Genomic DNA, 21456 nt, shown 5'->3' on the forward strand with positions numbered 1-21456 from the left:
GCAGGGAGGTGGGTGGCTCAATGCAGGAGCGCCCCCTACTGGCCCGCCACATGGAGCATGCTGGCTTTGCCCCAGTCCCAACACACCTGGCTCTGGAGCCAACACCAGCTACATGTACTTGCAGAGGCAGCAGAGTGGCTTGACGCATGGTGGCAGGACAGCTGCTCTGATCACTTGCTAGGGCACAGAAATGCCAGTGCAAGGAGTTTCACTGCAGCTGGCCCCTATGGGGTCTCTCTAAGGCCCCCTACCATAGCAGGGCATGATCTCCAGGGCTCTGCCCAGTGCTAGACCCCCAGGCCTCAAGGCTAAGCCTCAGGGGACAGAGGAGAGGCCTGTGGTGCTAAGGGAGGAGCAAGCTCTGGGCCCACTGGCAGCTCAATTCTCTGTCCTTGTGAGGCAGACTCACCCTGGGAGTTGCGTACCACTATCTTGTACTCAGTGGCACCTGGGACCCCCAGCCAGGCCAGCCGGACCCTTCTCCCCACCGTCTCCAGGATCCGCAGGTTGGACACACTGCCCACCAGAGGCCAATCTGCAGCAGAACAGGACAATGTGAGGGCCATGGCTCAGAGGCAGGGAGAGACAGAGGCTGAGGCACGGCATAGCTCTATGCGGAGAGTGTGGAGCCCCGCAGGCCTTCAGCGTCATCAGAACAGCACCAGCAGGGACTCAAGCTGTCATCCTCACCAGACCCAGAGGGTTCAGGCACCAGTACAGCTACATGGTGGGGTGGGGGTTGGAAGACTATACATACAGCCCAGCAAAAGAGGGCAACGTTGTCAGCCCCATGCTGTTAGGGAAGGGAAAGCTAAATGAGGTCTTGTGTAGAAGCTTGTCCCTAGTGGCCACCCCAAACAGGCATGTGCATTTGTACATGTGCGTGAGGGCTGGACACGTTCAGGCTCTGGGCTTCCCCACCAAGTGCACAGGTTGCAGCCAGGGACTTACCAATCTCAGAAGTGGTTACATCTGTTGCCACCTCCATCGTGTCAAACAGCGTGTACAGGGTGATGCGGTACTCTGTTTTAGGCTGAAGGCCTCGGAGCTCATAGGTGTTGACGCTGGGCGGCAAAGACAAAACCTGGGGGGCCTCCACTCCTGAGAACCACAACAGGGGATGGTCACTGTCCGCTTCCCAACACCCACCCCCCAAACCTCCCTGCTGGAACCCTGCTGAGCGGCCTGCTCTGCAGAGGTGCAGCCCTAGCCGTGGCTGACACCAATTCGCAGGGCCTGTGAGAGTCACCCTACCACCACCATACCCATAACTGGCCCTGCTCACCTGCTACTCTTTTCCACTCCAGCCGGTACCCACGTGCAGGACGGATGATGTTCCAAACCAACTGGATGGACGTTGGGCCCAGGAAAGTGGCTCGCAAGGTCTGGCTTATTTCTATAAAACAGACAGACAGTCAGGGTGAGCTCAGTACCAAAGAAGGGCCTTGCCAGAGCCTTGTGTTCCCCTGCCTATACTTCTTAGTCCATCTTTAGACAGGGGCCTTTGGCATCCTAACCACCTCTGCAGCAGACAGCACTAGGTCCCAGAAGCTGGATCAGACATCACCTCGGTCTCCTCAGGGGTCCCCTCCTTCCCTCCCTGAACAGCATGGGTGGAAGGGAAAGTCTGTTGCAGCTTTACCCAAGGATGCAGCCTACAGGACTGGTAACTTAGTGGCTGGACAGGCTGAGAAACACTGATGCAGTGAAAGCATGGGGAGAAGAGGAAGGAAAAGGGCAAAGTAGGGGCCTCAGCAGTGCAGGAGCAGCATATACTGTCTGCCCATCACAAGCAGGCTGGAAAGATGCAGAGCAGACCTGTCCCTCCTGGAAGGGGATGGAAATGTCAAAAGGCCCATCTGACATCCTGGAAACAGCAGCCCTTGCTTTTTGGTTCAAAGCAACTTCTCAGGTTGAAATCTGAGTTCACAGCTTCACCCCCTCCCTGGTCTGTGGGGATACCTTCTCCTCCCTTCCCTGGTCACTGCTAAGACCCTTAGAGAGCATATGAGGCCCTAGGCTGGCACAACATGACAGCAGGCAGTGCCATCCCCACCCCTTCACATCACTCCCCACAAGCGGAGACGTAAGCCAAGGCTGAGGCCACCCACATTGCTGTTGCCTTGTGCAGCCTGCTGTTTGCTGTTCCTGCTTCTTACCTTCATCACGCACTCAGAGCATCAGCTGCCTGAGGCAGGAATGTTCTGATCGTTATATGCATGTGTGCGTGTGCACGTGCACCTACACCTCTAGGTATGGGCTTATACTATGTCTGCTTTGTACGGGACCAAAATCAGGGCCTCCGAGTGCTCCCAAAGCACAGAGAATGCTATTATCCCATCAAGTCTCCAGCCTCTTGGCACTGACCCAGGTCCCCACCCACCCAGGCTGAGGAGACTTCTCCCATACTAGGCACCCACCTGTTCTCCTCCTCACGGATGCTTTGGGCCCTTCACTCTGCCCATAGAGCGGCGAGACGTGCACTAGGTAATCCGTGCTGCTCTGCAGGCCTGTCAGCAGGTAGGAATTCTTGCTGGTGTCCACATCCACTTTCCGAACATCCTGGCCTAGGGAAGTCCAGAGCAGACCAGATTAGGGGCCAGTTCAGGCCCTCTCCCAAAGGAGCAGTTCCCAGCAACACAGGGGTTTCCAAGCCAGGTCCCATTGATAGCCCTTCCCATGAGACCAGCACAGCCAACCCCATCTCCCTACAACCAGTGCACACCAGATCAGGTAAAGGCTGGACTCATGCTCTGGCTGACAAATGTAACTAAATGTCAAGACAATCCCCTGCCACATGCAAAGTTGGCTATGCCAGTAACAAAAAACCCCTGTATATGGCTTAAAGAAAGCCAGGGTATGAATGGGTAAGATGTTCCCCCTTCCCCATGCCCATTGGCTGCCTCTAAGCATGCAGGGCCCAGTCCTGTCCTCTCTTTGCCTGCTGGACCTCTACAGCGCTCCAGGTTCCCAGAGGTCATGGGCTCAGGCCTTTAATCTGCAGACCAGATAGCTGGGCCTTTGGGGAGGATCTCAGTGCTGGGTTCTGTGCAGCTCGCATGGCTTGTTATGCAGGCAACCAGTGAAGCTGCTCCCACCCAGCTGCCTCCATCTCCCTCTCTAACATGTTCCTCCTTTTCCTTGGGTGGCAGGAGGCTCTGATCTCCACAACCCAGCAGCAAGTGCTTCACCCAAACCTCTGCTTCAGGGAAAAGGGTGAAAGCCCCATCAAGCATCAAGACAAGGCTGTCCCATCAGCAGGGAAGGGAAGAGAGGCCTCTGCCCCCCACAGTGCCCTTTAGAGTTGCTCTATGGCTCAGTGTGCTCAGCCCTCCAGAGTCCAGATCTGCCAGTCACTCTTTGCCCTTGCTTCCCAGCACTGGGGGGCTGGGCAGCCCTACCTGAAAGGGTGCTCCAGGAGACCCGGTATCCGGTAGCTCCCCTCACGCCTCGCCAGACCACCAGCATGCGATCCCAAGAGATGCTCTGAACTGTCAACTCTGGCACCCCTTCCATTTGCACTGTGGGGGAAAGCAACATGGCACAAAATGCAAGGCCTAGAAAAAGCTGCTTCTATGCAACCCACAAGATGACCAAAGGGGCCCACTCAGCCCAGGCAGGACACACAGGGACAGCAGCCCACATCTGACTCCTACGGACAGCAGAAATCAGAATGCTTCAACCCACCACAACCTCCCCCCCACCAAAAAGTATACACAGAGAGATTACACATGACCAGCAGTAACAGAGCTGTTTGAAATGCAAGAGCAGCCATTAATCTATCATCTACCATAGTGGATTAATCATGAACTGACACTGTTATATAATTGCCAGTTAATACAGTTAATTACTCTCCAGAAACACCAACGAGGTGCTTTGCCAAAAGATTCCAAGCTCAAAAGCTAAAAGGAATATCCCCGTCTAGTGAAAGCATCACCCACAGAGACCTATTCAGATTCCCAAATCAATGCAATACATTTTCTTTAAAAAAAAAACTACCCAGGTCAGAATTAAAGGTGTTTTGTTGTAATGAAAAATATGTATTTTTTTGTAGTTGACATTACGCGGTTGGCTGGAGGGGACGAGAAAAACCAGGAGAATTATTCTGCAAGTTTCAACAGAGTTCAGACCCAAAGCTGGTTCTGTGATGAAGGTTTCAAGAGACCTATTTTCCCCATTTCTCTGAAATTTTTATCAAAATAACAGAATTTTTTTTGCTTCCTGAAAACCAAGTTTTCTCCCTGAAAACCAACTTGCTTTATATACATAAGCTGCAGGGAGCAGTTTGAAAAAACTTTTAAAGACAACTTTGGAACATTTCATGAGAGAGGGAAAAGCTTTAATAAAAAAACCATTTTTATGTTTTTTGAACCAGGGGTAATTTTTAACATTCATCGTCTGAAAGGAAACATTCTGTGCAAAAAATCATTTTAACCAGTTCTGACATGAAGGAGTTTGTTCTTGACCAGACTGGGGATGCCCCTCACTTCCCAATCCTCCGCTGGAGCTCTGCATAGGGTGTGGTGTTTGGAACCCCTGCTCATTGCGTCTGCCAGGGACTGACTCATCATATGAGTACTTCAGTGCCATGGGAGAGCAGGCAGGAGGAAGGGGCACAGGATGCCAGGATGTAATCCTTGGGGTCTCCCTTTCAGGGACACAGTGGGGAACTCTATCAACAGGAGCCAAGCACTCACCCCAGAATGACAGCAACCCCCCACCGTAATACACTGGGTGGGCGTCTCTGCACCCATCCTGCACAGGAGCTGGGTGGGGTTGTTCCTTAGCTGAGCAGACCAGACCAGACCAGACCCACAACCATGGCCCCAGACGCTGGGAGTCCTACCTCTGGTGCTGCACAGATGGAATAGGATGACGAGCACCATTTGTGCAAAGCCATTAGCCCATGTCTAGTAAACCACGCACCACCTTCTGTCCCACCTGCCAGGACACCACTGGAGACAGTCTAGAGCAGCTGAGGGAGGCACCAGGCTCACAGAGGCCCCTATGCTCTGGGCAGCTTCCCCAGAGTGCCCTTTGGGTGGGACATTGCTGAGGCCCCCAGCTGCTGGCTGCCCCCTACAGATAGTACTTACAGGTCCTGGCGTTGGCCACAGCTGGAGCTGCCGTATGCTGCAAGTAGCGGGGGTAGAGGGTGACCACGTAGTCAGTGTTGGGACGCAGGTTGCTGAGTACAGCTGACAAAGTGTTGGCCCCCAGGCTCATCTCCTCCACCTGAGCCTCACCTGGGAAGGATGCAGACAGCGATGGGTGAGAAGTGCTCTGTGTCTAGGGGAAACGTCCCCAGTCTGAGGGTGCTGTTGCCTGCAAGGTGATGGGACCTGGACAGCCCTGCTGACCTGATGGGGAGCCCTGGGTGCCTCCAAGCTGGTGTGACCCCATGTGAGCCTGGAGTACAAGCACACATATGATGGGCTCCATAGCTTGGGGTTACACATGTGTTAGCACATAGGTACTAACAGTCCGTGTAAGAAGCCAAACAGCCATTGCCTGTCCAGGGCTGGGTCAAGGGAGCAAGGGGCCCTGCACCCCCTCTACAGCTGCTGTGAGAAGTGAGTGGCCTCAAGGAAGGGAGTCCCCGGAGGTGGTGCTAGGCCAGTGCCTTCAGCCTGGTACTGGGTACAGGCAGGGTGCACAGCTGGTTCTGCTGAACTAAGCAGCATGGCAGTGCCCACGGGGCCTGAGTTCTGGGCTGGGAGATGCACTGCCAGGGCAGCTGGGCGTAGCTGCATGCAGGGCAAGCTGCCAGGGCCACATGCAGTGCACTGGCTGCAGGCTTGGGAAGGGCAGCTCCAGGTGCAAGTGTGCACAACAGCACCAGGGAAAGTGGGTGGGTGCAATGAGCAGGGTTCTTACTGCCCCACACAACACCACGCACATGCACCAGGCCCTGTCTATGCACCACCACAGATGCTGTGGCCTCTGCAGACCTGCCCTCCCAGACACTGTATATACATGCTGAACTCCTCCTACACATCCCCAACCATCCACCACAACATGTGTTACAGCCCTGCATTCACACACTGAACCTCCCACCCATACCCCACCTACACCCTCATTACGCGTGCTGAGAATCTCCCCTGTACTCCCAACCACAGTCCTGTGTACCCTCACAGCAGCAGTGACCCAGCCCTGTGCACCCACACAGCAGCACACATCTGACCTCCAGCAGGCTCCAGTCCTCCTTCAGAGCCCCTTGGCAAACACAGTCAGAGCCCAAAGCACCCTCTGCCTCCTGCCCTAAGGCACAGGCACCTCCATGGGGAGGATGTCTTGTAGAAGCAATACTGGTGTGTATGTCTGATTCTTGGACCATGTAATGGGCTCCACCTTTACCCACCTAGATATCCACATGTCTGTCTGCTTCCTGGTACAACCAGTGAAGTAGCTGGACAAAGGCAGGGTAGGGAGAAGGAGGTGCAGAGACCATGCTAGATGCTTTTCCTCCAGCTCTCCTACCTGGCTGCTAGGGCTGTGGAGAAAGGCCTGCCCAGGCATAGCCTTCCCACCCTGCTGGAACAGATCCAGGCTCCACGCCCTTCATAGGAGGGAGTCAGTCTGGAGCACGGCTGGGAGAGAACACAGCTCCAGGGATCACAGAGCCCCGGAAGAGGTGGAACCCACTTGGCCTGGTCTCCTCCCCTCTGCCCTCACCTCGAGCACCATAGGTGAGCCTGTAGCCCTGCAAGGAACCCAGGCCAGTTTCCCAAGTCAGACGGAGGAAAGAGGGTCCAGCTTCCACCACTCGGAAATTCACCACTCCAGGGAGGGGCTCTGAAAGAGAATCACACAGGCCTGTTAGCTCAGCCCATGCTCCTGCCCCTGAGGCCAAGGGGCACCAAATCCCATGAAAAAAGGAAGCTTAGCCTCACACCCACAAGCCCCTCTGCCCACCATGAGGCATGGAGCCATCCAACAACAAGAAGGAGACAGGTTGTGGGTTCTGGCAAAGTGACTTTCCCTTTCTAGTCAGGAGCCAAATGCCAGGCCCAACTGGGCAGTACCCTCTGAGTTGGAGCAGAAATGACTAGATATCCTGAGCACCACCAAACCCACCTATGTCAAACCCACCCTGTCCTAACTGGTGGCCAGAAAAGCCATACCCTGGCCTGGGAGAAGGGGGCTCATCCCCAAACAACAGCCAACCACACAACCAGAAAGCCCATGTGCACTTCAAGGCCCAAGCTGCCCTACAAGTGGAGAGGGTTCATCCGCCAGGTGTCCCCCAGATGTGGAAATAGTCACAGAGCCTGGATCCCATGCCTGGGGTTGGGGGTGGACATACACACCCTCCCTCTGACCGAGTGGGTTACTCACGGGTTTGTCCTCTGCCGGAGACTGATTCGCTGATACTATTGGCATACTGGGCGATGATGGTGACTAGGTACTCTGTTCCTGGCCTCAGCCCGCGCAGCACAACACTCGTCTCCCTGGGGGCAATGTTGATCTGTCCAACGGCAGTAGAAATAGTTACAGTGGGATCCATGGCAGTGTACATCCTCAGGACTAAGAGAGAATCCACTGCCCCATGCTTCACATGAGGAGCGCTCTCACACAGCATGGTCAGAGCTGGGGCATCATCTCACCACCTGCCCCCACTCTTAAGGCTTCTGATAGTTCCATGAGAAGGCTTGAAAACCAGTGGAGACAGCACTGGGAAAGGCACTAGTTCTTGTCAGAACAAGAGCTCTCCCTTGCCCCAGGAGGCATGACACCAGGTGATGGGCTTAAGCTGCAGCACAGCAGATTTAGCTCAGACCTGAGGAAGAAGCACCATGGGTGTCCAAGCAACTGGACAGAGAGACAAGCTGCCCAGGGAAGCTGTACAGTCTCCTGTATTGGAGGTTTTCAAGATGCTGGCATTTAGTGTAAGAGCAGCACATCCTGCCTTGGAGCAGGGGCTGGAGCAGAGAATGCTTGGGGTCCTTCCTTCTCAGCCCTAAGATCCCAGCATTTCCAAGGCTTCTCGCTGCAGCTGCTTCCCCATCACTGCCTAGCGCCGATCAAGGAAACACGCTGAGTGAGAAGACTGGCAGGTCCAGGGACCATGGTTAGGCAGTTACCTAGGTACAGGTGAATTACGGGGTAGAGAGTAGGGCAGAAAGACACCAGGTCCTTACTCCATTTTTCCATTTCACAGCAATGCAGAGAGCCAGGATTTGCTCAGCAAGGGACTGTGACCCCTGTTAGGTAGCTTGGTGGACTGTGAGTTCACCAGGTGCATGGAAGTGGAGTGCGCTGTCCCCCTGCAGTGGCCCCCAGCCTGATCATGGAAATCTAACAGATGGTGCTGCCTGCTGGATCCAGCCCACGGGAGGGTGGCCTCTGAAAGGATTTCAAACCATACACTCCCTTAAGGGGATGAGTGAAACCACCACCCCCACTAAAGGCTGTGAGCTCCCGCTCTAGCCATCGGGCAAGCTCCTCTCCCATAAAGTGCCTTGTCAGTGTGCAGCTCACGCCAGCAAAACCCCCTTCTCAGAGGGCAGTGACCAACTTCTCAGGGGACCCAATCACCCACAGCCTCTTGGCTCAAGCTGGCTGCCAAGTGGCCAATCCCCGCAGGGAAAGGATGTGCTCACCTCCTTCATCTCTGCCATGATCTGCTGCCCCAAGCTGGTGAGCGGCAGATAGTGGATTCTGTACCCCGTGACAGGTCCGCCCGCTGCAGCCCAGCGGATCTTTAGCAGGTCAGTGCCCTGCTCAACGAAGACCAGGTCGGCTGGGCCACTGTACACCTCCTGGCCTTAGGGGAAGGAGAGCAGAGTCAGGATCCCAAGGTGCGGGGTGAGAACACGAGCCCTCTGCCACCCCATGCAGGGAACCCCTGTGGAGGTCAGCAGGAAGGCAATAATCCCAAGGGAAGCACGAAGAATCCAGGCTTGGGGCAGGAGAGGAATAAGCCAGGCTGGACACGAATCAGCAAACCAGCCGTGGAGCCAAGTGAAGCCCCATTGCCATGTCCCAGGGTCAGACTCAGCCTGAGCTGGGCCCTAAAGTCAGCATCATGTCAAGGAAACGTGGAAACAGAAAGGTTAAAACTTAACCTTTCGCAGGCAACACCAGGAACTCAGCAGCCAAAGCTGGTGCCTGAGAAACAGAGTGAAGTATTTTCCAGAGCGGGGCTGAGGGCAGAAGGGCCCACCTGATCCCAGTGGGGAGATGAGTAAGGCCCCCCAGGCTCTGGAGGCCAGAAAGCAGGGACAGTCACTGCAGTCAGGAGAGATGTGATCGGATGCAGCCAGAGCCTAGAGAGTCCCAAAAACCCCTTCCCTGCCTTACCTGTGGTCTGCAGGACTCCTCCAGTGCTGGCACACACCCTACGGGACACCAGGGGCAAAAGGGTCCCCAGGATCTTGAAATCATTGACATAGAAAAAATAGTCCTCAGTGGGAGTGGAGGCCACCCTGATGAGCTCCCCACGGTCAGCGTTCTTGATCCCTGTGGGGGGAGCACGGGTGAGCGGGGTACCAGGGCTCTCTCTTGCACCCTGGTCCTGCCCCTCTCCACCATCCCATGCACCCATGCCCAGGCACCTGCCCTCCTGGCTTTTAGTGTGCCAGAGGTTCAGGTGCTAGGCTCCCAGGGTTAGTCAGGGTGTTGGGCCCCAAGTGCACTCTGCCCGTCCCTGCTGGCTCCTCTACCCACCTGGCCCCCTCACTCCCAAGCAGGGCAGAGCACTGGAGTTTAGCCTGCCCTGGGCTTCTGCCCCAGCACCACCCAGCCCTCTCCCAGTTGCTAGAGGATCAGGCTTGTCCAAGCCCTGCTGCCCTTCTCTTCCCCGCTACCTGGTGAAGACAGATGCCCTCAAGGCCTTGTGGTCACATGCGCTACATACCCACAGCAAAGATCTTCACATCCTGATTCTTCATCCGTGTGGCTGGTTGCTCAGCATCATCCTGGGATTTGCCATCTGTGATGAGGATGCAGACCTGCCGGGTGGGGAAGAAGGCGAGTTCCTCAGCTTGGCAGGCACAGCAAGAGCATCTTAGCCAGGTCCCTCACTGCCCTCATGTACTGCACAGCAGGGCCTGCCCCATCCCATGGGCTCACCCCAAAGAAGTGGCAGATATACAGAGACCCCAGGACTGCTGGGGTCTGAAAGAAGGACAGGTGCCAGGCAGGTGGATTGTTCTGCAGGGGCTGGCATACCTTCCCTCCCCACCTGCCTGCCCAGCCTTCCTCCTACCATTGGAGGTGGACAGGCTTGCCACAGGGAGCTGGAGTAGCAGGGAACCTAACCCTGTTTCCTTGTGTTGGCCTGCCCCAAGATGAGGGACCTGGGATACAGGCTAGCCTGCTCCATCCAAGGTAGAGCTGAGTAGCTCGACCAGGCAGGTCAGGCTCTGGCATGGCACCAGCAGGGTTTCCCTGGTGGTACCTTTGGGACACTCTGCCGGATCTGAGCAGGGCTGAAGAAGTTGTCAGTGACGTATCGGAGGCCAGCACCAGTGCGTGTGTTCCCGCTCTTGTAGCTTAGCTGCTGGATGGCCTTCCTCACTGCCGTCCCGTTGGAATAATCAGAGAACCTGAACTCCACCCTGCAGGCAGACGGGGTCCCAGCAGGGTGAGGCGAGAGTCAGATCCCAGCAGAAGCCATCCCACGGGGCTCTGACAGGGGATGGCTTGGTGACGGTGCAGAGCAGGGCAGATGGTTCCCCAGGAAAGTGAGCTCAAGGGCTGCAAGGCTTTGGGAGCTGTCAGCCCTTTTAATTTTGCCTGACCTACAGTGAGTCAGCATCACTCTCCCAAGGGGAGTTGAATGCCGCAGCCCACAGCAGGGGCCGATACCAGGAGCCCTCCCATCACCCCTCAGATGCCCCCTGACCACTGCAAGCCACAGACATAGTGACACACTCCCACCAGAGATGGGAGGTGGGACTGGGGCCCCGGGGGACTCACCGGGGGTCGTCGCTGTACTGCACCACCCCAAACCGCACAGCCTTCTCCCCCACCACGTGGATGAAGGGCCTGACCAGGTCCTCCATGAAGGCTCGGACCATGCGGAAATTGGCCCGGCCGATGCTGGAGGAGCCGTCCACCAGGAACACTATGTCAGCTGCGTAGACGTTGACGCAGGTCTCTGCAGAGCAATGCCAAGCAGCTCAGGGCCAGCTCCCTTGGCCCATGTAGGCAGGGCAAGCAGGAGGTGTCCCCTCCATGACGGAAGCTCAGAAACAGGCCCAGCAGAGAGGTTCACTGCAGAGGCCACCACCACAGCCTGCCCCTTTACTGCGAGGAGCCCCAGGGAGAGACAAGCCCAACATAGGCAGGCAAACCCCTCACAGCTTAGAGGGTATCTCCTGTAAGCAGGCAGGGCACCAGCATGGCCAGGACCCTGCCGGGGCCACAGGGGCTCTTACCCCCTTTGCAGCGTCCTGTACTAGGTTCTCAACCAGGTGCCACATTCCTTCCTGCCAATTGCAACCTGCCAAGAGGGGCCAGCGAGCCAGAGCACAGCAGATGCCACCCCTCCCCTGAGATCTAGCACAGCCCCTCGCAGGCACCACATTGCTGTAGACGCCAGTCCGAGCCAGAGCCAGCTGCAGGCCCCAGAGCCGTGTGGGCTGCAGAGATGCTCCATACCAAGGCTCTTGGACTTGGTCTTCCTCCTCCTGCCACCCCTGTGCTTTAGAACAGGGAAGCTTCCAGCCCTCCCAAGGCAAAGCCCCCAAGCTGCCTCCTGCCCCAGGGCCAGGGAAGGTGCTGGTCCATGCACACACGAAGTGGGACAGGGAGAGACAGCAGCATCCAGGCCAACCCCCAAAGCAGCACTGTCTACTTGCTGCAGCCAAACAAACTGCCCAGCCTTCCACAGAGGATGTGGGGCAGCAGGAGGTCAGGGAGGTAGCCCGCTCTGCCCCCCATCCACTTCTCTCCTAGCAAAGCTAAGGCTCTCCTTCTGGCACCCTATTTTGCCTTGGGTAGGGCATGGAAAAGTAGGGGTCAAAGGAGGTTGTAGGGAAGGTCAAACATGCCAACATCTCCTGGAAGGAGCCTGATCTGGGTCCTGCCATGGAGCATGCAGGGCTCCGTGGGTAACCATCCTCCCTGCCCCCTGCCAGCAGCAGAGAGCAGGGAATGGGCCAACTCTCCCAGCATCCATGCTCAGAGGACACTATGGGGCATAGGCTGGTTTGAGAGTGGGGGGCTGGGACCAGACTGAAGCTACTCAGTCCAAGCTCCTTTGGCTAGGCAGCAACTCCTGCCCCCAACACCACCTTCTCTGGCCCCAGCCGTGTCTCCAGACATGGTGCTCAGAGCACCCCACCCAGAGAGCACTCACCTTGGTTCCTCTTCTGGGCTGTCACTGGTGCCAAGGCCAGGAGCACGGCTTGAAGCCTGGCAAGGAGCAGGACCCACCCTCTCATCATGGGACCCTGCAAGACATGAGGCAGGTGCTGAGCCCAGGCAAGAAGCAGAGAAAGCAGGAGGGCTCCCCTCTCAGCAAGGCAGCTGGGGGAAGAAGAGGGCAGGCTCCCAGAGAAATGGCCAGGGTGCACTCACCCCAGTGCACAGAGGGAATTACCAAAACCAGCTGGGACCCAAGCTCTGATCCATGGCCAGATGCAAGGAACCCCTCACACACCCCTGCAGGATAACTCACCTACACATCCCGAGCCTGGGCACCTTCACCCTGCCATAGGCACGGGCCCTTTCACTCCCTGTAAAGCTCCAGCCCTGCTTGAGCTGTGCTAAGCTCTGGGGCTCTCTGAGCTGTGGTGGCAGCAGGATCTGCAGGTTAATGGGGCTAAAGAGTAAACCTGCTGCCTATCACTGCACTGCAACCACCCTGTCCCTGTGGTCCATTCTACCTGCTCTGACCCCGTCCCCGCCCCACGTAACTCCAGCTCTGTGTTGTTCAGCTGGGAAGTCCCACCACAGCCAGGGGGAAGGGGAAGGGGAAGGAGAAGGGGAAGCAGAAGCAGAAGCCACATGGCATCATGAGCACTTTTATTACATCAAGCAAAGCAAACCTTTTCCCATGCACCTCCCTTCTGAGGGCACAGCTTTCCCCATCAGCCCCTTCGCCATGTCGTGTTCCCCCCCCCCGCCAACACACAAGCAACAGGGCCAAAGTTTTTCAAATGCCGATACCTTTATATTTTTACTCTTCACAGGGAATGTGAAGGGACTGCCAACATCTCTGCTTTCAAATATGAAGCCGTGCTCATGAACTAACTGTAGAAAATGGCATTGTGCCCCCTCTGCCAGGGCCAGTCATGTCAGGCTCTCCCAGGGGCAGCCTCACTCCATCTCTACCCACAAAGAAGTTTGGGTGGCCTGTACTGAACACAGCTTTCCAGCTGGGGACTTGGCCTTTATAAGCACAGCACTTATTTCTCCCCCCACTCCTTCTGCACCCTAGCTCTTCAACTGCCCTTTTCTTGGGTAGTTGGAGATCTCAGAGCTGTCCACAGACTGACAGGGCTCTGCCCAGAGTTATCACTGCTAATCTATAGCCTAGCAATGGATACAATCCATGCAGTTCATTCCTTCCAACACCCATTATTCAAGACCAATACACTGCTTGAATTTTAACAGCTCAATACCATTTCCTGGTAGCTTTTGCCATTGCAGGACTTTATAGTGGGAAGCAGGTTGGTAAGATTCTGTTTAGGGTTAGACCATTTTCTGACTAAGAACAGCATGGGCAGAGACAGGGGTTGCTCCAAACTACCGAATCTGATGCTTCACAGAATGCAGCTCCCCAGCTGGGGCACCAGGTCAGAAAAAAGCCCAGCTGACAGAGTCAAGTTATAAAGACATATGGGTGCCAGGGTGGGAGAAGGGAAATGTAACATCCATCCAAAGCAAGGACGGCTGTCAGCTTCTAGAGAAGCAGCAGTGAGCTAAAGCAGCCCTCGTGCCTTCTGCTGCAGATCCCGGATGGGGCAGGCTGGTGGGAACAGCACAGCAAAGCACTGGCTCAAACTTCTCAGGCCACCACTAAAAGGACTGCAATTCAACCAGACTGGCTTTTGTTTGACAGCCCATCCATGCACTGAGCTCTCCTGCATCACACTGGCCCCCAGCCATTGAGCATTGACCCGGAGACACTGGGATGGCAGAGGGTAGGGGACCCGTGGCAAGGAGAGGAGCCGGGGCAAATGGCCGTGAGCTCCAAACATTTTCACTGTCCCCTGAGCACAGTAGCTTCCAGCCCATCCCTGCCTCAAGCTCCACTAAGGGGCTGCAGAGGCCTACTCTCCACGCAGCCCTGCACCGCTTCATTAAAGCCCAGCTGGAAGGCTGTATGGGCTTTGGACAAACTGGCACCTCACTGCTTGCAGCCCTGCTCACTGCAGATGAGCCAACCCAGTTTGAGCCAGTCCAGAGCGAGGACAAGGCTGCCATACTGCATCCCAGGCAGCCTCCCAGCTCGAGTCACACGGGTGTGAATTCTAAGAGCGTGCAAGCCCTCAAAAGGCAGCCAGCGCCCTGCCCAGCTGGGCATGAAACAGTTGCCTCAGGCTTCTTCCGGCTTTTCTAATTAACCTGGAGTTCACAGCTGCCAAATGGGGCTGAGCTGTGGCCCAAATAATACCCCACCCTGGGATTGGGCTTCTCCACTGCAGGCTTTGAGAGGGGAGGAGCAGTATTATGCCCATATTACTGAGGGGAAGGTCACACAGCCAGTTTGTGACAGCGGGGAGTGGAACCAGCCCAGGGCTCTGCCCACTGGAACCTCCAGCACTGGAGGGAACCAGGGAGCTCCTCTGGGCTCTGGGGCATCGGCTCCTTCCCGAGGCCCTGGGGGCTGTTCTGCACAGGCTGTGATCCGCACAGAGCAGCATGCAGGAGATGCTTTGGCAGGGCCCAGGCGGCACGTCTGGCTGAGTGGGCTGCGTTCACACATGCTCAGCACTTGGGTAAGGAGCCTGAAGCACCATGCATGCAGGGCCGGGCTGCGCAAGGAGGACTGGTATGGGCAGAGCCAGCCAAAGGGGTGGGGAAGGGGCTCTCTGCCAAATACACTGTGGGCCCCTTCCAACAAAGGCTGGGAGCTCCTGGGAACCTGGGTGGCAGCCTGGCACAGGTACACAGCACCAGGGGGCCCTGCTCCTCTGACGAACATCAAAGGGGATTCTGAGGTCCATAACCGTCGGTGCTGCAGGCCACAGGCATGATGGCAGCACCCCCTGCCCAACACACACATACCCACCCCCCCATGCTGGCAGCCAAGGCCAGAGGAATGCTGGCTCCCAGGCAGCTCCTAGGTCCCTGGCTCCTCCCTTGAAAAGCAAAGAGAGCATCAGCTGGAGCTGTGTAGCCCTGGAGGAAGCCAAGGAAGCACACACCCCATTGCCCCCCCTGAGCACACAGTACCCCAGGGAAGGACGCGCCGCACAGGCTGAGCTCCCACACCAGCCCCATGCCAGCTCTCCCCTTCCCACTGCTCACTCAGCAGCCCTTGCCCCAGGAAGAGCAGACCCTCCACCCTGCTGCTGCAAAGAAGGCAAATCCAAGCCACCTCCAGCCACCCAGGCTGAAGGTCAAGGTCAAGGCAGAAACACCCCCAGGAGGGGCCGGGCCAAGATCTCACTCTCCAGGACTCCAGCCAGCAAAGCTCAGGCCAATTCACAGCCCTTGCATCTGCATCTCCAAAGTTCCCCTGGTGTCAGTGAAAGCTGAGCAGGACCAGCAACGCAGCAGGGCCAAAGGGCACCACAGGCCACTGGGGTCTCTAAACCCCAAGCTAGCAATGGTACCCCCAGCATGGCACATCCTGCCCCACAGCCCCTAGATCAGCAGGAAGCAAACGGGCAGGCGGGTTCCTCCTACAGACCAGGTGCCCAAGCATGCCGCACATACGGTGGCAGTGACATGCCATCCCCAAGCCTCCCAACTTCCCTTCAGCCCCTCCCAGCAGCCCCCAGGCCAGCTGCATGCCCCTCAGTGTGAGTGCAGCAACAGGGCCTGGGAGCACCCAGCAGAGGAGTGTGCGGGTATGGGCAGCCATGGGAGCCTGCCGTGCACACACACATGCAGAGAGCAGAGCCGAGTGAGCTACAGCAGTGTGTGCAGTTGGTCACAAGCATGAGTACTCGGTCTTCATCTGATCGAGCCTCAATTCTCTGTTCCCCGCTACCGTCCCTTGGCCTGGCCGATGGCCCCACTCACCTCCCACCGGGCACTTGGCTCCACGGGGCTCCGAGAAAGTCAGAGCCTGCCAGAGCTGCTCCAAGGAGCTGCGGGTCCTGTTTGCAAGGAGCGTCCTGCCATGAAGATCCCGCCCTCCGGGTGAAGGGTGAGCACAGAATCCACCTCCCCAGCCTCCGCGGCCCATCCCTTCCCCACTCCCCTCCTCCTGCCTCCCTGCTTCCCTCCTCCACTGAAAATGCCCAGGCCAGCTGAGCAGCCTGCACTCCCCATGGCCCAGTCAGTACCCCCCTAGCTCTCACCTCTGCAGCTGGGTGCCCAGGCAGTGTTGTGGTGGCACCACAAATGCTCATTCCCTACAGCCAACACCTGCCCGCACCCTGAAAGCGGTGTGAGTGTGCAAGAGGAAGGGAATCAGAAAGCATCACCTTGCCAGAAAGATGCTAAAGACTCTCCTAGCAGAGCCAGATGCACAGGGGAAGACTGAGCTGGTGCCAGAAGATGCCCATGCCCTAGGTGTGCACAGTGGCAAGCCAAGAAACAAGCACTCCTTGGTTTGGCTCCCCAGCAGAACAGATCCAGTGGGATGTTGTGGCCTGGCAGTGCAGGGGCAGGTGGGACTAACCTAGAGGTGCAGGCACAAGACAGAGCCTGGGCAGCCACAATGATTGTAGCTCAGCCACAGCACACTGCAACCTGACCCCCAAGCATACCACCTTCTCTGGGTAACTCCCACAGCTGCCAGGATAGGCTCGTCTTCCCCCACCTTTTCAGCCCCAGCACAGAGGGACAGTGGCCACCCAGCTGCCCACACAGGGGCCTGTCCCCAGCCAGGGGCATCCCACAAGTGCCAGGGGGCAGGCACGGAGCAGCCTGAGCAGGGGGGTCTGTGCTGCCCCGGGCTCTGGCACAGGACACACTGGAGGTACTGGGTGCACCACTGACTCCCTGCCCCCAAAGCCAAGCCCAGCTGCTCTGGCACAGGCAGGGCAGGTGACAGCCTCAGGGCAGCAGGAGGCTGAGAAGTGCCTGGGGCTGGGACAGAGATGAGTCCTGCTTACCTGCAGCCACGATCGCCTGGCAGGATGCACCAGAGCCTGCACTGCTTTTGGGGGCAGCGGTGCTGGCAGCTCCTGCAGCCCAGCCCCTGCCGCCACAGCCAATGGGCCCCCAGTGGGTGTGGAGGCCCCTCCCCGCCTGAACTGGGAGGCTTTCCTGCCCACAGCCATCGCCCCCTCCCCTCCCCACCCCCCCACCCCCGCAGAGGCACCCAGCAGGTCTCACACCCACAGCAGGGGAGGTCCCTCTGACTTGGGGCTGCATCAGGGTGGAGCTGTAGTGTTAGCCACGAGTGAGGCAGAACAGATTTGCACCTTGAGATCCAGAGAGAGCAAGAGAGAGAGCACAAGCTTGGGTGGACCCAAGAGCCTTGCATTGGCTGCTAGGACGAGTTAGATGAGGGCTGTGAAACTCATCAGACATGGGGCCTCAGCACACCACAGGTGTGTGTGTGGGCAGGGGGTGGGTATGTGTGTGTTAGGCAGGGGTAGTCTAGGACGGTGTGGGGAGGCCACAGGCAACACATGCCATGATCGAGTCTCAATTTTCTGCTCCCCACTACTGTCTGTTGGCCAGCTCCTGCCCCAGACACCACATGCACAATATGGGGCTGGCTTGGGGCATGTGCTGGGGTTCCAGCACATGGGGACAATTTATGGGCCCAATGCAGACTGGCCCTGGGTGCAGCATGAACAGCAAGTCTGACACAGGTGTTGCATGCCAAGTATGGGGCTGGCTGCAGTGTGTGCTGCATTGTGGGGGCTGATACTGCAGCTTCATGGGCTGGATCTCTGACAGCCAAATTTAGACAGTGGCTTAGTACAGCCCCTTACCACTGGATGGACTGATGCCCATGAACCCAGAACTTCAGATTGCACTTCTGGATACACCACAGGTACTTTAAATCCCAGGTGCAAGTGGTTTGGATAGGGAGGCCCTGCCTCTGATGGGGGGTTGGACCAGACAACCTCCGAGGTCCCTTCCAATCTGACTTGTCCATAACTCTGAGCTGGTGACCTGCAAAAACCGAGGCTCTGTCTACCCCAGGGAAACAAAAGGCTCTGCAGCACGTCTAGAAGCTTTTGAGGAAAAGGCCCCCTTTGCCTTGGAGTTTCTCCTATTTTTCCAGGACCAAACTCTAGGATCTAGTACCTGGGGCCTGGGGTAAGTACCACTATTGGGGATTGGCATTTGACCAAACCAATTGTTTCTGCCTGGAAGTTCTGGGGAAAAACTGAATGGGTGTTTGGGCCAGATGGATCTAGAGGCTTCCTGAGTGGCAGGGCACAGGGGACTCTGGGAAGGGGTAGGACAGCCACACTATCCCCTCTCCCCATGCTAGAGGGATCTGGTCTGTGAGGGGACTTTCACCCTGTGAAGGGAGAATGGGGCCCTTTTGTCTGGCATGCGCTGACTCTTGAGTTCAGACTAACATATCGCGTCAACTAACCCACCCCACAAGGACCCTGTGGAACCAGGGGCCACCGACTCTGGCAGGGCAGCGCCCTGCCTGGAAACACTCAGTGCTCCCAAGGGAACAGCTGGCCAGTGTCCAATGCTACACATGGCAGAAGGGGGCTCTGAGAGCAAGAGGACTGACCTTATTTACAGCATATAATGTTATCTGGCTCTTTTTCAACTCAGCCTCTAGGGATCCACAAAGGGCACGTCTAATAAGTCACAACCCAGCAAAAGACTATTCCACCTTGAGCAAGCCCCAGGGTCTCACCAGCAATCCCAAGCTGACCATTAGCCAAGTCAAACAATACAATAAAATGGAATCAAACTTCCCCTGAGACCAGCCTGGCCTGGCCAGCGTCTTCTTATCTAGACACTTCGCTCCCATCACCGTGAGATCTGCATGCTTCCCAAGTACACACAAATAGGAACACCAATTGCCTTGTTGGGGCAAGGAGATGAGCCATCTAGCCTGTCTCTAGAGGAAGGTGCAATGGAAATCCCTACAAGGCCTCTATATTCTCTGACAATATACTCTATTGTCATAGGGAGACATGTGCCTGTGGACAGCAAATGCTCTGAGCCAGAACAACTTGGAGCCACATAGCATACATGCTTTATACCCCTATCTGTATTTCAGTCCAGTTCACTTTCACCCCAGCTGATATTGCATGGCTTTACCAATCTTTCATGGTGCCCCATAGCCCCGCTAGAAAAAACAGGGGTCCTTTGACACCCAGTGGAAGCCCAGTCCCTGAGACTGACAAAGCAGCCCTATCTCTCCTGTTCATTTCCAGCCACAGCACCTGACCTCTCCTTCCTGCCACACCAGCCTCTGCCCAGAGTGCTGCTGGGCAGCTCAGCTCAGGGTGAGGGGACATGCAACACAGAGGTCTGGGATGGTCCAACCAGCAAAGGGCAGTGGGGTGTTCTGGCACTTCATCGTAGCCCAAGTAACCCCAAAATCACCCCTTCTCTGGCTAGCAGAAAATTTCTAGGCATCTCTCCTAAGCCCCACCAGCACTAACCCTCCATGACCATGGAAAATTAAAGCTTCTTCAGCCCCCAGGCTTCTGCCTAATGGAACAAGCCCCCAGGTTATCCAACCTCCAGCATCTCGCTGACACATACCTTCAATGTGCATTTTGCAGCAGCCCCAAGAGGCTCCCACCAATAACAAGTGCATTGCACCAGACAGAGCATTCCTGAGAAGAAGCCATCTCTCCAGGGACCCTACACCCACCTCAGGAGGAGGTTAGGAAGGCCCCAGTCTCAGAGCAATTCCCAGTGACCGTTTAAGGCAGCTCCATCCTGGGAGCCCCCAAAATACAACTGAAGAAGGAAAAGGGCAGTCACCTGGGATCACATGAGAAATCCAAGACGAGTGGTCCATGGACCCTGCCCCATCCCATAGACACCAAGGTATTGAGGTTACAGAGTGGCTGAGAGTGCTCTCTTGCGCCTACCATGCCTAAAGCAAGGCTGAACCAAGCCACTGGGGGGGACTGAGCCAGGACAGGCCCAGAGGTGAGCTGGGCAGACCCCATCCACACACCTGCCAGTTGCTCTGGCCCTGTCAGAGAGCTTTTCAACCAGTTGAAGCCCAGTTGAAGAGCTAGAGACATAGCCCACCTTGTGCAGGGGGGCACTGCCCTGCACCTAGCTGGAAGCTATGAGCACAGGTCTTGTTCTGATGGAGTCTGTTCAGCCACCAGAAACCAAGTCATTGGAGAAAGGTCTTCAACCAACAAACATCCAGGAGGGGGAACAGCTCCAGAAGCTTAGAGCACCAACCAGGATGGCCACCAGACGGCACACAAACCAGAGGAGCACAGGATTCCCAGTCTGGGAAGAGGCAGCATGAATACAGACCAGGAAGTCAGGGACAACTCCTCCGCTGCCCTCAACGCCAAGGCAAAGAGCCATGCATTGAAGCCCAATCATCAAAGCAATGGGTTCTGACCATCTCCACCACCGATCCAGGGAACTGCCTGCTGCAGGACACGGGGCAGCACAGCCTTCCAAGTACACTGTGACCGTGGGGACATGAGAGGGAAGCCTGATCATGCTGCTGAACCTACCCAGTGTGGGACAGTCCCAGCTGTGCTGTAGTCACTCCTCTGGCAGCACGTGTGGATGGACCCTGTCAAGGGCAGGACAGCACATCTACAAACACACCACTAAGTTGGTTCAGTACAGTAGGCTGGAGAAAACTGGGCAGATGGCTTCCATAACAGCGCTCCTCCTAAGATCAGTGCCCAGGCACCCCTGCTGCCAGCATCTGAGTGCTAGCCAACTCCTGAGCACTGTGGAGAGTCTTGCTGGCCTGTCCACTGGCTCCCTCCTGGCTGCCTAGCTTGAGCCGCTCTTCCGAGGGCCGAGCAAAGAGGGGATGGGCTATGGAAACACTTCTGCACAGCCCTGTGCCAGGTGCTACAGGCAGCTGTGGGCTCCAGCTGTGGAGTACCTTCTCCCCAAGGAGTCACCACCACAGGCTTGTGCCAGGGGAAGGGGGTTGTGTCCCCTAGCTGTAGTGATGATGGCAGACTCCTCCCCAGCATGTCCCTCTCTCAGCCCTTCCAGTGCAGTCCAGAGCCCCACTCTGCAGGCCAGATCTTGCTCCCAGCCTTGCACCTTTTCCCTGCTTCTCCAGTGGTCCAGCCCCCAGCTGGCAAGAAGCGGAGGCCTCTTCAGGGGCAGGCTGTGCCCTGGAGGTGGCTGGTCCCCTCCCCTCCCTGCAGGTGTCCAGCCACCTCTGTGCTTTCCCCTCCAATTAACCCATGTCCTTGCATCCTCGCTGGGAGAAGCAGACTC

The 21456-nt window shown here is 56.8% G+C and overlaps 1 protein-coding gene across 1 annotated transcript in view; it reads right to left on the bottom strand.

The window, feature by feature from the left end:
* Positions 1-17213, bottom strand: part of COL7A1 (collagen type VII alpha 1 chain) — an 80284-nt gene extending 63071 nt beyond the window's left edge. The window contains exons 1-15 of the mRNA XM_019536858.1: positions 17187-17213; positions 12308-12401; positions 10924-11104; positions 10403-10562; positions 9860-9953; positions 9304-9462; positions 8604-8767; positions 7339-7468; positions 6676-6795; positions 5097-5246; positions 3402-3521; positions 2421-2567; positions 1286-1396; positions 952-1101; positions 410-535 (exon numbers count right to left, since the gene is read on the bottom strand). Coding sequence (XP_019392403.1) covers positions 410-535; positions 952-1101; positions 1286-1396; positions 2421-2567; positions 3402-3521; positions 5097-5246; positions 6676-6795; positions 7339-7468; positions 8604-8767; positions 9304-9462; positions 9860-9953; positions 10403-10562; positions 10924-11104; positions 12308-12395 — 1900 coding nt within the window. The 5' untranslated portion in view covers positions 12396-12401; positions 17187-17213. The remainder of the gene's footprint in view (positions 1-409; positions 536-951; positions 1102-1285; positions 1397-2420; positions 2568-3401; positions 3522-5096; positions 5247-6675; positions 6796-7338; positions 7469-8603; positions 8768-9303; positions 9463-9859; positions 9954-10402; positions 10563-10923; positions 11105-12307; positions 12402-17186) is intronic.
* Between the last annotated feature and the right edge of the window lie 4243 nt (positions 17214-21456).

This window comes from Crocodylus porosus, unplaced genomic scaffold (assembly GCF_001723895.1).
Source record: "Crocodylus porosus isolate Cpor-Errol unplaced genomic scaffold, CroPor_comp1, whole genome shotgun sequence".
Classification (NCBI taxonomy): Eukaryota; Metazoa; Chordata; order Crocodylia; family Crocodylidae; genus Crocodylus; species Crocodylus porosus.